The sequence below is a fragment of the Myxocyprinus asiaticus genome, chromosome 39 (assembly GCF_019703515.2).
Source record: "Myxocyprinus asiaticus isolate MX2 ecotype Aquarium Trade chromosome 39, UBuf_Myxa_2, whole genome shotgun sequence".
NCBI lineage: Eukaryota > Metazoa > Chordata > Actinopteri > Cypriniformes > Catostomidae > Myxocyprinus > Myxocyprinus asiaticus.
In genome coordinates, this window is record NC_059382.1 from 29,150,740 (window position 1) to 29,169,131 (window position 18,392).

Below are 18,392 nucleotides of genomic sequence, written 5' to 3' on the forward strand. Positions count from 1 at the left end.
TTTATTACATAGGATAAATCAAAATATCGTACACTACTATTTCCATGTATTTCCGAGGTTACTGTGAGACACTTTCAATGTAATTTTTATTTTTATTTTATTTTTCCTTTATTTTACCAGGAAGTCCCATTGAGATCAAAAATATCTTTTACAAGAGAGACCTGGCCAAGGTAGCAGCCATACAAACTCACAAAATATTATAATGTAACCTATAATCACATGCCTCATTCACCTTATGCTTTACGATACCTTTAAATTCATCAATGGATATAAATAAGTTTAATTTGAGATCTTTCTGTAGATTATTCCATGTCCAAGGAGCATAGTAAGAAAATGCATTTTTCTCCAGATCTGTCACAACCCGTGGTACATTAAAAAGCAATCACTTGGAAGAGCGTAGTTGATAATTACAGAGAAGGGTACAGAGGTAGGCTGGAAGTTTACCAAGTATAGCTTTATAGTTAAAATTATACCAATGCTGTTGTCTGTGATTGGTCAGTGATGTCCAACCCACTAAATCATAAAGAATACAATGGTGTATGTAATCGGATATCGACGATATCTGACAAATATCTGATCCTGTTATCGAAGCTCATTGATAGATGATGTTCGAAAACATCGGGTAATGACAAGACCATGGAGCTGGGAAGTCGCCAAATATATTAAATAGTAGCCCAGGGTTTGAAATTAGCACCCGTGAATCGTGTCATGCCAAATGCGGGTTGTTTACTTCATGCACAGTGGCGGTTCATTTTGCACATCTACTTGCTGCTGTGAGGAGCAACCTGCAAGATGTCTCGGAGTGACACGTGACAAGAAATTCTGTTAGACACAAAGACACATGCTTGAAGAAACACACTATTATATTTTTAAGAACAGATGACAGAAAAGCAGTCGATGCTCATGTCTGATTCGCTGTTTGTTCAGAGCTGTGAAGTGCGAGCGTGTTCCTTTGGAACAGCTCGATGCTGAAATGTTGTCGTTTTGTGGTCAGGACATAGTGTTAGCCTAAGTTAGACAATTTCAAGAGTTAAAATTTTTATACCAGCTAAAGGGGGCAATATTGGCATAATTGCTGTAGATAATATAGGTTTTGTCTTTTTGTCTTTTTTTTTTTTTTTTTTTAAAGAAAATAAGATCAGTATTTCTCTGCCATAAAATTATGATCTAAATTAGGATGACCATATCAAACAAGAATATACACTAAAACAACAACAACAACAACAACAAAACCTCTAATTTATATAGCTGTTAACAAAATATTTATTTCACTTCACTGAGCACTATTAATCAAATGAATCTTTTTTATGGACATTTTATAGATGTTTTATGGAGAAAAAAAAATTAAAGGAAAAAGTTTCAATGGAATGAATTGGTCTTTTCAACACTTCTTAAGAATTTTTTAGTGGTAAAAAATGCTTTTTTAATGGAATACTTAGACTATTTTACAACATGTTTTACTATTGGTTAGTAGAATCACTGGGAGACATTCTTTATCTCTGTGAACAATTTTCATTTAATGTTAGCTAAATTCCTGAGGGAAAGTGATCTAAAAGCAATGACTCACAGTGGACCTCCAGCACCTCTGTGATCTGGTATGGCATGGAGCCCAGAGCGATGTGCTCTACCATGCAGGTGTAAGCTGCTCCATCATCCTTCCTGTCCACTTTTAGGCGTATGATACTCCTGACCGTGAATGACCTTCCAGTGGCGTTCACCTCCTTCTGACCTGCTCAAGCACAGACACACAAAAACCACATCAGAATGTTTTATATATACTGTATACTGTACATCATTAAGTTAATCATGCCAGAGATGGAAACTCAGTTCTGTGACTAAATAGTTGAGGTGCACTTAAGTTGCAAAAAAAGAATTGCGACTCGACTCAGACTTGGAAACAACTGACTTGAGTCTCGACTCGGATTTAAACTCATAGCCCCCCTATATACCTTGCAGTAACATGCACTACATATTCTGGATACTATCTGGATATTCTTTAGCTGTATTGCATTTACACCTTGCAGTTAAATGCATCTCCACTATGAAGGGATAGAGATCAGATCACAATTTCCCAAGCGAAATGGAAAATGCTACTTACATATTACATTAGTAGCTGCAGTGACTGACAATTCTCTGAATTTCAGCTAATTTTAAAAACATTGATGGACAATTCAAATGCTTTCAATCACTTTGACAGTTCAGGGCTTTTTCTGCTTTGAAATAGTTTGCCGGCCGCCAAAACTACATTTTGGGCAGCAGAAGAGAATTTAATGATGTTCATCTCTGTGTTTTATAATCACTAAATATGTATCTGGCATCAAGACCTGAATGCAATGAATTAGCTTTTCTTTTTTATTAAACAATTAGAATGTATTTATGTAATTTAATTATGTAATCTTGTCATTAAATGAGACTATATTACTTTGCATTGACCAGGCAGCCAAGATGTTTACTGTATAAAAATGAAATCCATGATTAAAGTAAAAGCTTATGTACTTTATTAGATACGTTTGAATAAATGAACAAGGCAATCCCTAGAAGTAATCAGTTTTAATATTTCAGAATTGAATTAGCCTTATACAGGGTTTATTAAACTAAACAGCTGCAGATAAAGAACTATTGCCAAAAAAAGAACTAAGACTTGACTTGGACTTGTGACCAAAGACTTGCCTTGGACTCCACCTCAGGGACTTGTGAACATGTCTGAATCATGCATTACAATTGTGAGTCATCCATATGGTCATCCAAGATTGTAAAATTAAGCTATAAAAATATAAACACACTATAAAAAGTGAATACAGGCAGTTGTAAGCTTAAAGGGATTGTTCACTTAAAACTGAAAATGCTATTACTATTTACTCACCCTCATGTCATTGTAAACCTGTATGACTTTCCCCCCCTGTGTAATACTAAAGGAGATTTTAGCCAGAATGTTAGCCTCAGTCATCGTTATCTTTTTCATTTTTATAGAATGATCCCTTTAAGGAGTTATTTCTACCTGCTCTGACCCTTAAATATGACTTTCGTTGTTGTAACCTCTAGTCAGGTTGAATCAGCCATATTAAATAATATTTTTGACTTGCATAAAACCAGATAACCAGGTTACCTGACATTTTTTACAGTTATGTTTACAATGCATTGCATCAGGGACTATAATCTAATTATATGAGTTGGGATTATATAGGAAAAGCATGGTGGATAATGGTTACTTCCATAGACTTCAGACTGTACAGTATAACTTTATATAGACCAGGGGTTTTCAAATTTTCTGATGTCAAGGACCACCAAATTTGCTAATCCCTTTGCGAGGTACCCCCTTGTTTTTTTTTAAACATGATACTATGAAAACTTCTTGTTTGGCAAATTAAAAAATTGACTTTTGTATCGTCATTGTACTACAGCCAAAAGAAAAATATATTAAATTATAATAAAATAAATAATAAATAAATAATACTGTTTATATATTATCTGAAAAATATTTACTTTTTATTAAGTTGACTGCCTCTCTTATGCTGGAATAATGTTAGATGTATAAACTTGAAGAGAAACATTGTCAATTCAATAAAAACAAAATTATGTTTTATTTTAAATATTTGTAAAGTGAAAAACACTATATAAATACTTTTGTAAGAGTATACAATAAAACAACAAATATTGTTTTAAAGCAGCTCTACCAAAAATAATAAATTACAACCCTTATTTCTTACAAATATTATATCTTTTTTTAAATACATGAAATTATATGCCAATTTATTTATATTTCTGTTTTAATTTCTTACTATGGCTTCCAATACAATAAAATATTTGTGATTTAACAAATTATTTCAGAATGAAACAGCCAAATATGATTAACATTTTTTACACTTTTTTTTTCTCTGAATTTTTTTGCGGACTGCCTAGCACCACCTTGCGACCCCTTAGGGGTCCCTGGACCCCTGTTTGAATGGTTTTTAGACATGGTACGATGGTATGGGTTTTTTGGGCATGTACCATGGTAATGCCATTGGAGAACCATGTAAATACCATATTCTATGGTATTTCTATGTTAATCAATAATACCAGTATATTTTGAAGTACCATGGCATTACCATCTGTTGCCATCATGTGTTATAACTGTTATCAATGATGTTATAAAAAACTTAAGGTAGATGCTATTCTTAAACTTTATGCTTTTATACATCAACAGCATTTCACACAGGATTCTTGTGTACATAACAAAGATAATCTCATCAGTTACACAGCACACTTTTCAAGCAAAGCATTTTACAAAATAAGTTAAGTTTCAAATACGAAGGCAATTAATATACTATCCAAAATTAAAAGACAAAAAATATTTAGAGACTTTGTGGTTGCCAAACATTAATGAAATATGCCCATAGTTAATGCTATGAACTACACCTGTGTGAACTTGATGGGAACACATCTACTAAAAATCATCTTGAGACCAGTTGGTTAAATGCAACTTTGTTTGCAGATTCCTCTTGCTTTGATACTTTGTTATCTAATGCAATGCAAAAGTGTGACTTAAGCATCCAAATACTTCCTGGGGACAATGTATGGCATTCCCCCCCCCCCCCCCCCCCCCAGAAGTGTAAAGAGTAAAACAATAATCAGAGCATGTGAAGCCTCCTTACAAGAATCCTTCAAATGTCTTTTAAAGGATAGCAGCACAGAAAAGTGTGATATCTGAGTACTATATTCATAAAAAATCATGTTGATTTTTCTGAATTATCAGTATCCCATATGTGTGTACACATACACATCAAACAAGTTGTTTGTTCCTCAAGGCAGCGCTGGTATTTCAGTGATTGACTTGATTTACATGTGACATTGCTATTTGATAAAGAAGCAAATTAGAAGTAAACTACAGCAAGTACAACACATGAGCAGTATGATATGACTATTGACATTTGGGTGCACCACTGAAATTCTATAAGTTGTACGTTTATTTAGACACAATAAGTGCTGAAAAATCTAAATGTGCCGCTTATGTGTTGTGTGTAGCTCAATATGTGTTTGACAGCAAGTTGGGTCTCATAAAAGTTCAGCATGGAAGTAATGAATCCTGTTCTATCATTTGCTGCATCATCTCTTTAATATGTGACAAATAAAACATCAAAATCTAACAATATATTTTATTCAAATTGTCTTGAAAATGCTTAAAAAATGTGACACTATTTTGTAGCTGTAGATCCATTTGTGATAGATATATGTGCCGGTTTGCTAAAGACCTGAGGTAGTATAACAACAACAACAATAACAACAACAACAATAATAATAATAATAATGTTTGGCAAACACCCATGCATTTAAGGGTTAAGGTCGGCTGAAAAAGCGTTTACAACCCATCTTACTTTCATAATTTGTAAGTAAACTAGCATAATTAACAAGAAAACAATGGAGAATGGGACTTGTTATTATTGTTAATAATTATTCTTAATTTTTAATTTTTAATTACTGTCCTCTTCCTTCTTAATGACCTGTACAAAAAGTTACTGTAGTGGGACCATGGTATGAATGGTATCAGATGGTAATACAATGATACTGAATGATTACCATATTTACATTGTATTTACATAGTACTTCAGACTAAATACCATGGTATTATCACAGTACATGTCCCAAAAACCATGGTATGACTGTGATACCAAAAAAATCATTGAAATACCATTGCACATTTTTTTTTCTTTTTTTTTTTTTATATAGAGTTAACCTATCACATGCATATATATTATATATACTGTATAAAAAAAATAAAACAAAGAAATACATAAGATTTATGAGTTTCTGTGTGAATATGAGACCCTGCTAGTGCTCAATATGAGGAATGCCTGGTATATAATTTCATATACAGCAGCTGGTGTCGAATAAAAAACAAAACAAAAACAAAAAAAAGTGTTAATGCTAATTGCTGTGGAATATGGTGCTGTGTGATATCTGGTCAGTGGTGTCAAAGCTAGATATCGTGATTGGTAAGGCAGCTGAAAGCATAGCCCTCTCCCTCTCTTCCCCTGGTCTGATCCTATCCAGAAATATCAACACCAGTGTCAGTCAAACGCTCCCTTTGCATAGCCTGCAGCATTGTCAAGCTCCTCTAGATGCATCGCATCATCTGATGCTTCAGAAAGATTGATCACCTTTTTTTGCAGCTGAACTGCAAAGAAATGTTTTAGCCATTTTGAGGTAGAGGTATCAAAACAATCTAATAACTGTGTAGGAAAACGTCTAGTGCCTCTAATGCAGTAATACTGTATTTGCAGAAGGGCCGATATCAATAATACACACTTGTGCGAATGACTTTTATTTTGTTTGATCACATTTCTGAGTTCATGTTCATGTTGTTTATCTCATTTTGTCAGAGGAACTGCGGACGATATCTGGACGATATCCAGGCCTCTCTAACAGCGTCTCGGGCCATCAATCACCCCCACCAAATCAGCCAACTGGGGCTCCGACCTGAAACACGCAAGCCTCAATAATACAAACTTGTGTGAATGATTTTATTTTGTTTGATCAGATTTCTGAATTCATGTTTTTTATCTCATTTAGTCAGAGGAACTACGGATGAGTGCAACTGCTCTTTCTCACCCGCTTCCAGAACAGACCTATGTAACTGGTGTCTAGGTAAAAATCTGCCAGTGAAAATCCATGACATTTTTACGCAACTCAAAGTCTCATTAATGTTCTGGTCCCTTGAAATGCTCAGGTCCTTACTTCAATGTAGATCTATGCTATTTTTTTTTTTTCCGGCTATTTTATCGTCCACCAGGCATAAGTCTGATATCAGGACCATGTTACTATACCTACATTTCTGCAAAATTATTTGTAAATGGCTTGTTGTACGTATTGGAGTAGTTTCCTGGTGAAATTTACACTCACTGTGCTAAAACAACAATTACATTTATTCCCTTCACACTAATCACAAGTAATGCGGCAGATTATGAGTTCATAAACACTCACTTTTTGCTCTGGTCCTCACACAATGCTATCTTAGGTGTGCTCGCATTTGTGCTTGAGTTACAGTAAAACAGCCTGCACTTAAAGTTCTATATCTTTCAACGTGACCCAATCCAGCTGGCTTCATATTTCTGACCCCGCTAAAGTGAGCAGTATCTCGTGGTGTTACATATTCTGTTTGGGCTGCCAAGCTGGTCTCTAGAAGCCAATCCAATCCTTCTCACGAGAACAGATCACAGGCCGAGATTTCTTTGAATCGGAGTGAGTGACAGGCAGTCTGGCTGTGATGCTACGTTCCAGCACGTCACTGGCCTTTAAGTATGGGTTACGTGAATGCCATCTCTGAATCAGGCCTGTCTAACAGCATCTTGAGCCATCAATCACCCCCACCAAATCAGCTGACTGGGGCTCCTGTAAGCCTAAATCCTCCTAAATCATACTGTATTTGAAGATCTCAGGGGTAACGTATTAGTTTACATTTGGATTAACTGATAGAGTTTTGCCATTCTACATCAGGGCTATTCAACTATGTGAATCCTTACAACCTTAATCAAATACACCTGAACTAGCTAATCAAGGTCTTGAGGATTACTTGAAAATTACAGGCAGGTGTGTTTGATTAGGGTTGAAAATAAACTCTGCAGGTCGTTTGCCCTCTAGCACCAGAGTTGAATAACCCTATATTATCAAACAACAGGTCAATTCAAAGACTTACGACAAAGTGATTTAGATTGTGGTGCAGAACTGGTTACACTGACAGTTCCTTTGCTATAGCTTTAAAGGTGAAGTTTGTTATTTCTGCACAATTGGCAGCACCCAACAGAACTGTACAAATTTGCAAATGCAAAAAGTCAAATTTTTTGTACAGACAATTGTAGTCCCAAGCCAAACTCACGTCCTTGGTTGAGTCAGAAGTTGATATCTACTTTACATAATCATTATGCACTAACTACTACTGAAAATATTACCTAAAAATGCCTACTAGTATTTTACAAACACAACCGTTGAGCACAAAGTTAAACTCACTGATAATTATCGTAACACCAATGTAAGGACAATTATAAATGAAAGATTTGTAACTCTTATCCAAGGCTGTCGATTTAACATGTTATCCCAGTGTGATTAATTATATAATAAATAACATGTAAAAAATGTACACAATCATGTCACTGTAGTAAGGAATTTTCCAAACAAAGGAGCATTTCAAACTTGAAGTGCCATCTCCATATTTTTGTGTGTCTCAGTCAGCAGGGGGGAGTAAGCACAGCCTCAGCTGTACAATCACCGTGCAGCTGTACAGATGACAAACCAACAGCGGATCAAAGACAGCTGGATGGAGCAGAGTGCAGGGACCTCAAGACGAAAGTATCAAACTACTATTTAACTGGACACAGTGTCCTACAATGTGCCATTTATGGCTAGAAATGCTGAAAAATAGTGAAATGCAATGCAACCACAGTGAGACGTACCAAAAGTGTCTGTCTGACGTACAGACGAAACGCAAGACTGCATCCTGTGACCCTTAAGTCTACTTCAGAGACTCAGTTGTAAAATGGACTGCTGTGGACTTTAGGCCAGTAGCTTATGTATAAATAAAACAAACAATATATTGTCTCTAAGCCCACTTTGTATTGTCTAATCAATGTTTTACTCATCTGCTGGAATAATCTAATGTCTATCTGAATTATAATATTTATTATATATTCCATTTATAATTATATTGATTAAAATATATTGAATTATTTGTATTTGGGTGCCTTTTTCAGCAAATATTGAAATATTCAACTAATTGTGATTAATTTCTTTACTTAATATCTGTATTATGTAGTTAATTTGAGACGTGAAGATAAGGATCTGCGTTTTCAGTCCCATTATAAATAGGTCACAAAACTGCACATGGGCTGGTATGGTGAAAAGTTCGATAAAAAACAATGAACATACGTCAATAGCTCAAAAGCTTTTTTCTTATTCAGTGAAACAGAACAGGAGCCCCTACATTTTATTCTTATGGGGGGATTACTTGTAGTTGTTTCTGCACATTAAACTGCAGTAGAAGTATTTTAACATTTAAAAAAAAAAAAAAAAAAAAAATCATACTTAACATCTATGGCCCAGGATTATGGAAGTTATGTCATGTAAAATGGTTTGAAAAGAGCTGAAGTATTCATGAAGGTGCTGGTATAAAAATACACAATACACACCATCCTACAGTATGTCCCACTTGCATACTAACAAAATGAAGCATTCACTGCAGACGATCAGCTCTAGGCGATCCAGAGGGATTTGTTTACCTTGCACCTCCTTGTCATTTCTGAACCATCGGATGTCAGCAGCAGGTTTGCTGCCAGATGTGGTGCATGTCAGTGTGACGTCCTCTCCCTCTAGGGCTGGTCTTGAGAGGCCTGTAATTTCTGGTTTCGCTGGAACACCTGAGATACAAACAGAACCTCAGGATTTTAATCAAACACTATTTTTTTTCTGTAAAGATACTTTAAAACAAAATGTTTTGTAGAGGATGCTTAACAAATAAAACAGACTTGACTTGTTGCTATACATTGTGACATATAAGGTTGCAGGTTGTAATAAAGTTTGCAATCGTTTTACTACTTAATGAAAAAAGCCCTCAATTTTATCCATATTTACAGTATATCATGGTCAATTATAATTTCTCCCTACATGTGTTTTGTTTATTGTTTATACTGTGTGTAGAAAATTGTAGAGGCACTTTCAGGTCTACATTTCAGGTCAAGAAAATGAAGAGAGCATATAAATTGTCTAGTACTTTATGAATGTTTCTATCAGTTTTTCAAGGTAGGGCTGTTAATACAGCATAGCACACAGTCACAGTGACACATCTAATGGCTCTAACAACCGTAAAATACTCTCATTTACATCTCTCCCTGTGCTGTCAAACTGCAAGAAGAGAACAAGAACCTGTGAAAAGAACACACTGACCTCAGATCAGTGATAGGTGTGTTGACCTTAAAGCCGTAGATTGATGTGGATGACGGAGATTGATCTATGGTGGTCTTACCTAGAACTGTGAGGAAGGCCTTGGAAGTCTTGACAGGCATGGTGAAGAGCGAGCACGTGTACTGTCCTTCATCTGACAGAGTCACGTCACTGATGCTGATGGTCAGCTCCTTCCATGAGGCTCGAACCAGTTCAATCCGGTTGTCCCTTAATGCTAAGATAGAAAGACATATAATTAATGATCAAACACAAGGTTAAAAATTTATGTTGGAGAAGACATCATTCATTGTGCTTTCAAACTGCATGACTTTGAATGTTTACCCCATACAAAACAAAAGTACCATGGCAGTAACATGGTATAGTGATAATAGCAGATGGTAATACCAGGTACTATTTTTTTTTTTCACCCCAATTTGGAATGCCCAATTCACAATGTGTTCTAGGTCCTCATGGTGGCGTAGTGACTCACCTCAATGCAGGTGGCGGAGGATGAATCTCAGTTGCCTCCACATCTGAGACCATCAATCTTATCATGTGCCTTGTTGAGCACGTTATCGCAGAGACCTAGCGTGTGTGGTGGCTTCACGCTATTCTCTGCGGCATCCATGCACAAATCACCACACGCCCCACAGAGAGTGAGAACCACACATTATAGCGACCACGAGGAGGTTAAACCAACGTGACTCTACCCACCCTAGCAACCAGGCCAATTGGTTGCTTAGGAAGCCTAGCTGGACTCACTCAGCCCTGGATTCGAACTTGCGACTCCATGTGGGGTAGTCTTTGTCTTTACTTGCTGAGCTACCCAGGACCCAATACCAAGGTACTTTGATATATACCATGGTACTGAATCATTACTATATTTATGCATCAGAGTATTTGTAAGGTACAAGGGTTGTCATGACACCATCATTTCAGTGGCTGATACCAATGCCAGTAAAATTTTTATGATTCTTGATACCAATTTCTTGTGCTATTGCTATGTTAATTTGCTATGTGACACAATCAAATACAAAGTTAATATTAAAATATTAATGGTAACACTTTCGTTTAGGGATCAGAAATTAGACAATATCTCATGACTAATAATTACACTTGTAAGTGACTATTTATGGACATGTTTGGCATTATAAAGTATTTATTAAGCCTTTATTGGCTGATTTCTTATCCTTGCTTTATAGCCCCTTTATATTTGCTTTTGTCACAACAATGAATTTCTTAACTAAAAACAAAACATATTAATAGCTAGTATGATGCAATATATATACTTTATAGGTTCTGAGTACTCTGTGTGAATGTGTGGATAATAATTATTTAGAATGCATATAGTAATTCAATAAAGTAGGGATGGTTAGGGTTAGGTTTAGGGGTAGGGGTAGGGGTTTGTGTAGGGTGTTTGTGAGACTCTATATAAACACAATAAACATGCTGCAGTGATGCCCCTATACTGTATTTTTAGTATTTCATTATGGGTGCAAATAGCATCTAACACTATTTGCCTTTAGTGCAAAGAGGATGCTTTTTGTTGCTATTTACACTAAGCTTCAAAAGTCTCTGCCTTCTATATTTATTTTATACTTATACATTGCACATTCACACAGTGTAATAAGAACCTATAAAGGATGTATTTTGCACCTTAATAGCTATTGGTACCTTTTGTTTTTACCTAATAAGTTAATTGTTAGGAAAAACCAAACGCAAAGATGCTATTAGGCAAGGGTAAGAAATTAACTGAACAAAGGCCTATAAATACCTTAGAATTCCAAACAAGTCCTTAACTAGTCCCTGACAAGTCCAATTATTAGTCATTAATTACTGTCTAATTACTGATCCCTAAACCAGTGATGGACTGGCCATCTGGCGAACCGGGCCTTTGCCTGGAGTCAATCACTCCACTCTTATTTTATTAAGCGCTTTCATTTACTGCTGTGCAGGGAAAACACCAAATACTCCAAAAGTATGGGTGCACCGCTACCCAATAAAACTGCACAGCGCAAGAGCAGAGTGGGACCGGCCCTCCCGCGCAACCGTGAGAGCCGAGCGGGACCGGCCCTCCCGCGCAACCGTGAGAGCCGTGCGGAACTGGCCATCCTGCGCAACGCAAGCAATGGCCACCGTACGGGAGCTGAGCGGGACCGGCCCTCCCACGCAGTGCTGATGAACCTGCTCTGTGCTCGCTCTGTGCAGTCCCATGGTAAACACAGCGCGAGAAATGAAAACCTAAAAAACTCAGTGCAAAACTCTATAACCAGATTAAACAGCACCGACATTCTAAACAGCAGTGACAAGGTAAACAGGAAAACACTGTGTAATTCACAATGGTTATTACATTCTTTTCAATCCACACATCACCATTCTTATTGCATTGCAGTTAGTAACACTAACTGTAGAAATATTATATAGGCTATAATTGAAATATATGTCACTTTAATTATAATTATACTAAATATTGTATATTAGCGGAATATGTCATTTTTATGGCAGGTTTTTTATAGTCTCTACATGGATATTGTTTTCATAATTTTCAATTCCATACTGTTTTTTAGAAACCATAATTACATCTGGTAATAAGGAGCATGGTTTTACCGGTGATCAGTGTGCTCTTACTAATACATACTATGCAAGAACTGTGGTAAATTTTTATAAGGGCAAGTACAAAGGAGAATTTAACAAGCCTGACCCCTGTGAATTAAGGATGAAGCTATGAGTTTTCCCCCTGTAAATATGGTCAGTTCTAATGAACTTTAATGGAAAAAGTAAATTCAATAATTAAGATCCTGATGAAAGAGAAATATCAGTTTTTAAGTAATTATTCAAATAAAGATAAATAAATAAAATAAATAACATCACTAAAATTTAAATCAGTAGAACAAATAATAGAAACAGTAAAAAGATGCAAAGTTTAATCTCCACGTGTAATAATGCACATGTAATAGGAGCCAGCTGGTACGTGATAGCTATGCGGTATGTGTAAATTTCACTCCCCTGGCCTCAAGAGGCACACCAGCGACTGATACTAGAGGCTGTAACCTTTAGCGTGCCCGCCTCCCATGCCGGTTCGAGCAGGACCGGTTAAACAGATCTGATATTTTGACACATATGTGTTTTTTTTACATTGTTAACACAAACTGACTGTGTTGACATTAATACCTCGCCAAGACCAGCATTTTGATCAAGAAGTGCATTTGACCGTTCACGTGTGATTGTTTGAAAGCATCCACCTGTCAGTTCGACAAACGTTTGAGTGCCTCTGTACTACCGATACTGTACTGTTTCATTTTTCCTCGTCTCATAAAAATTACGTGACTGTGGTGATATTTTTGCAAAATTACATTACATGCATTATTACACAATCTCATGATTTGTATGAAAGTGAATAAAAGTAATTGTTTTAGCACCTCTAGTGCTTTATTTCACCAGGAAACGGCCACGATGCTAACAATGAGCCAAGTTAAAATAATTTTGCAAACATTTTGGTATTTTTTCATTTTAGTATCAACTTGGTACTGAAGTTCTGGTACTTTTGAATAGAAAATCCAGCAACACTTGTGGAAAGAATAAATAAAAATAAAAATATAAGAAATACAATTTTATTTGCCAAAGTGTTTCGACACAAAGGCCTTCATCAGGGCCAAAAGAAAGGTTCTGGTACTTTTGACATCTCTATATGGTACTGTCCAAGAATCATTGTCTTACTATGGTACATGTCCAAAAAAATATGGTTGTACCATGATACAATGTCAAAAAGATGTACTTTATTGTACTTTTTTGTTCACATTAGATGCTTTTATGTTAAAAAGGATATTGGATTCTAGAGGTGAAGCTTTACAATTAAGCTTGCTTAATAATTCATGGCATGTGAATATATTTGTTGTGGATTATTAATTATTTATGAGTTGAGTTTGTACACAGCAGTGACACAAACAATTCTGAAAAGTTTCATTTTTCTGAGTGTCTGCTGCTATTGACTGTCACCCTCACAGTGAAGCCATTTATTTTCTCTAACTTTTCTCTAAGTTCAAACACTTTCTAGCTGTCTGCCACAAGGAGCCATTCATCCATTATGTTTGCAATTTCCTAGAAGAGCTTTCTGCAGTTGAGAGACTGATGAACAGAAAGGTCACCTCAAACTCATCACCTCGCTCCGATTGAAACACACAATCAGCTAGAGACACCAAGCTCTTCATTTAACATCTCAGACACTTTTTTTTTTTTTTGCTTCATCTCAGTATGCCTTTTGGCTTTAACAATGCTCCATTGACACATCATGCTATGAAATGCCTTGGACATCCAGACACTGTTTTGTTTAAACAAAAGCACACCGACATTCAAGATTTGGTCTCATTAAACAATGTAATGCTGGGGAATTCTGATCAGACATGTTTGCTGTCCTCCTGAGAATGTTTTTACAAGCAAACAATGACGTCAAATCAGAAAAAAAAAAAAAAAGATTTACTGTCATGTCAACAGATCAAGATGCATTTCAAAGCCTTTTAAATGTACATTAACATCTTAAAACAATGTGTCTCCACACAATAAAATCTGAAGACAGCATCTTTCTAGAGAACGAGTCAAGACTGCTTACATATTCTTTCTGAATGTGTGCTGGGTTATGAATAGAGAATGAACAGAGGGTTTGTGGAGATGTCAAATGCCTGGGGGTGTTTTGGCACAGAGAGACAGCAGAATAGGATAAAGGGAGGAAAGGTGATCAGGTCTTGGCTCATTCTACACATGGGCCTGCTGATAGAGTCCAATGAAACCCAGAGAGACAAGGACCATCAAAGCTTACTAGCAGATGACACATTTCCATCTGCCCATACCCCTCTTTTTCAGACACACAAGGTGGAAGAAAAAGCATGTTCCCTTGTTGTTTACAGAAAAGACAAACACATAAACACTCATACACAGAACATGCCAGAGGTGATGAAAATCTGCCATGCCAAGGTACAGTCATTGTTTGTACCACAGCCGAGGGTTGACGGTGCAGTTCCGAGACTCTGAAACACTTGCCGGTTTCCATTCAAGTCATACAATGATAACATATATGAATGTGGGTGTTGAAAAGAACGACAGAGAAGAGAAGACATCGGGAAAGAAAGATTCACCCACAAACAGTCTGAAATACTGTAGACTTGGATAGATTGGTCGAATTAGTCTCTGTACTGCACTGGAGTCCAATGAAGAGATGAATACCACCCTCAAAAAGAACTCGATACAAAAATCTTGAGATGTGGTAGTTCATTCAACGTATACTAGAACTTTGCTATGTCTTGCTCTGACACAATCGCGTCAAGCTCACAAAAATGATCCCAAATCCAATGACAGACACAAGTACACAAAAGTTTGAATAACCGTACGGACAACTGTTATCAATTCAACACTGTCCAACAAGGGCTGGCAAAACTCTGCACCAACGCTTCCATAAAAAAAAGAAAGAGTCAAAATCCTGCCAGATGCCCAGAGTTAGCTCCAATCTGTCACAACCTCACTGAAATGCCAACAACTGACAAAGCTCTTTTTCCCAGAGCTTAAAGAAGTCAACATGATTAAATGGTTGGTTTCCAACATCCATCTGACATCCTGGACATGGTTTATTCCACTTGGGGGGAAAATAAATCCCTAGATCTGACCTTTTGGCCTGTCTCCTTTTCTCTTTTTATCTATCTTTAGGGGGAAAAAACAGAGATGTACAAACTTTCTGTATGGACAAGGCTAACTTGTAGCTGACAGGAATGACATCTCAACATCCCCTAGGGCTGGATGTGGACTGCTGTTTAGCATTTAGTTGATGCTCCTCTACTTTTGAGTGCAACAGTGCCCGACCACTTTTCCAGCCATTAACCAAATCAACCAGCTCCGATGTTAATCACAACATTACAAACATTGATTTGAAGCAAAAATGTATTCGAAAATCGGACAACAAGATAAAGGTACAAGACTGTGTACTTAACGTCTTTAATGAGGTAATAAACTACAATCCAGTGAAGCATTGCAAACTACATAATTTAATTAAAAACAAATAACGTAAAACTATTGATTTAAAGTTGTTGATAAGTATAGAAGCAATAGTTTTAAGTTTATTGCAAAATATTCCAATACAAATATATTAGTTTGAGAGTGTTGGGAGTGTAGGACGGTTACTGCAGAGATCTTTTGGCGTGATTTATTCAGCGCAATTTTCTGAAGGTGAATCTTTTCTCTTCGACTATTTGACGAATCCGACTATTTGACGAATTAGACTATTAGACACATTTTTTTTTTTTTTTATAATGTTGATTGATGGCTTTAAGAGAAGCTCACTCTAAGTCTGTCTTTAAAGTTTAAAGTTATCGATAAAAATCAATTAGTCTATGCAAAAAATTAATTGGATTTTTGCTTCCAGAATCTGACTGTTGTGCTCTTTGGCTGCTGATACTCACACTTTAAAGTTGCACTGATTTTATCGATGGCTCTTTTTGCCTTACAAACAAAACTTGGCGACAGGAGCAACAGCAGAAACAAAGACAGCAGTGGGGAAAAATGGAGCAGATTGTGAATGTTATTTTCAAGGCCATGAGTGCATGTGAATGTGGGCGTGGATGGAAAATATTGTTCACAAATTCTGTTGTTTGGATATATTTGGTGTTGTTGCTCTTGGAACTAAGGCAACCTGCTCACAAAATGCCTTCACACCTTACTTGTGAGCAATCTTTTTGGCAGTACAGTTTGAGAGACACTCTGTACTTCCTACACAAGGCTCCAAATCCACATTTCACATCTAACTTTGGAGCAGAGCTCCTATTCTGACATAATCAGTCCACTCCATCTGATGAGGAGAAATAAAATGAGACGGAAACAGGGAATGAGTGACAGGCCCTGCGGCTGTGACTGTCCTGCAGCTGAAACGTTGATCTTGGCATTGACACGTTTGGAAAAGCTAGAAGTCCTTCTCCCTGCAATTAGACTGCTCTAACGGCCAGCTGCAATTGGTCAGTATCTGGACAGGCTGTGATTATTGCAGGGATGTAAGCCGGATCTTCCACCGCAGACAGGAAGCTTCTTCCCAGAAGCTCTCAGGGCCAAAAGAGTGCTCTACTGCAGGTGGCCAATGATTAGAGGTTAAAACAGATCTTATAAACCAGGTGCAAGAGATAAACAGAGCAACAACTGATGTGATGACATTTGGACACATGTGGGAATTTTGTGGGATTATTCAAGTGAGTTGCTGCTATATCTGGAGTCATATTAGGTCAAATTTTTCTTTATAAATACTCAGACAACAATGGGGAATAACTACCACATAGAAAAGAGTTCAAATAGAACCTAATTCTCTCTGAAGAATCTCTAAGGTTTAGTTTCTTACATCACATCACAGAACGTTAGCCTTTGTTCATCAAGCTTTTAGCTATATCAAAACACAAGACAAGACATTTTGGGGTCAGTCTAGGAACACAATGCTTTCATGTGTGCTGTATTACACTAGCAGCACATGAATTTGAGATGCAGTATGTACAATATCTACAGCTTACTGAGGAATCTAGCATCTACGCATGGAATATGCAAACATGCAGAGTTTGTTTCATTAGATTGGATTGACTGTTTACTCTTCCATGAGAAAGTCTAAGAACATTTTTAAAACCATTCCCACAAAATCTGTGAGTCAATGAAGACGCATATATTATATGAAGATTATGAATTTGATTTTAGAAGGTGACTAAACGATTAACTGAAGATGATCCACTCTTGCTCTATGAATGTCAACGTAATGGTCATCTTTTAATAATCAACCTTTTTGTTAAACTTAATCAACCTCTGACCATTTTTAAATTAATAAAAAACAAAGATGTAAGACCCTTTTGAACTTAATGCAGTCATAGAACAAACTGTCCCTTATCTCTGCCGAACAGTACCCTTAAAGCTACTGTATGCTACAAATAGAGATTTTCTAAAATGTCACACAGCACTTAACATTTCATTTATTGACTAGTAATGCTATAATGATAGGAGCCCATTAGAGGGCCATTTGGCTCTATGTGAGGTGTTGAGCTTTAAAAATGACATTTAACTAAGTGTGGAAATGTTAGATTTGGAGGACTTGTTTCATGTGTATTCCAATTGGACTGTCTAAACCAAGCTATTCACTCCAAGAAAAGAAAAACGGAATTACAAAGTTTTCAAAAGTTGAAGCCTTAATGCTCTGTTTTATGGCGCACTACATAAGGCAACATCTCAAATTCATGTTCGCTGCTCTCGTGTTGAAAAGCTGAATGGAGATATTTCAGTCAACTCTCATACTGAATATATCTGTACATATCTGAATAATTTGCAATAATAAATTTTTTAAGACTTAGAGTCTGTTCCAAAACCTAGTGAGCTTCCTTCGGAGCCAGAATTTTTAGACATCATCAGAGCGCTCCTGACGTGAAGGCTGTCCCAAAATCTAGGCATCTTAATTATGCTTCTTCCTAAGATATCTCGTT

The 18,392-nt window shown here is 36.5% G+C and overlaps 1 protein-coding gene across 5 annotated transcripts in view; it reads right to left on the reverse strand.

Moving 5' to 3' along the window:
- Positions 1-18,392, reverse strand: part of LOC127430027 (cell adhesion molecule 2-like) — a 400,390-nt gene that overhangs the window by 42,942 nt on the left and 339,056 nt on the right. For all 5 annotated transcript variants that reach the window (XM_051679444.1, XM_051679441.1, XM_051679443.1 and 2 more), the window contains exons 4-6: positions 9,992-10,144; positions 9,249-9,386; positions 1,568-1,729 (exon numbers count right to left, since the gene is read on the reverse strand). In XM_051679444.1, coding sequence (XP_051535404.1) covers positions 1,568-1,729; positions 9,249-9,386; positions 9,992-10,144 — 453 coding nt within the window. The remainder of the gene's footprint in view (positions 1-1,567; positions 1,730-9,248; positions 9,387-9,991; positions 10,145-18,392) is intronic.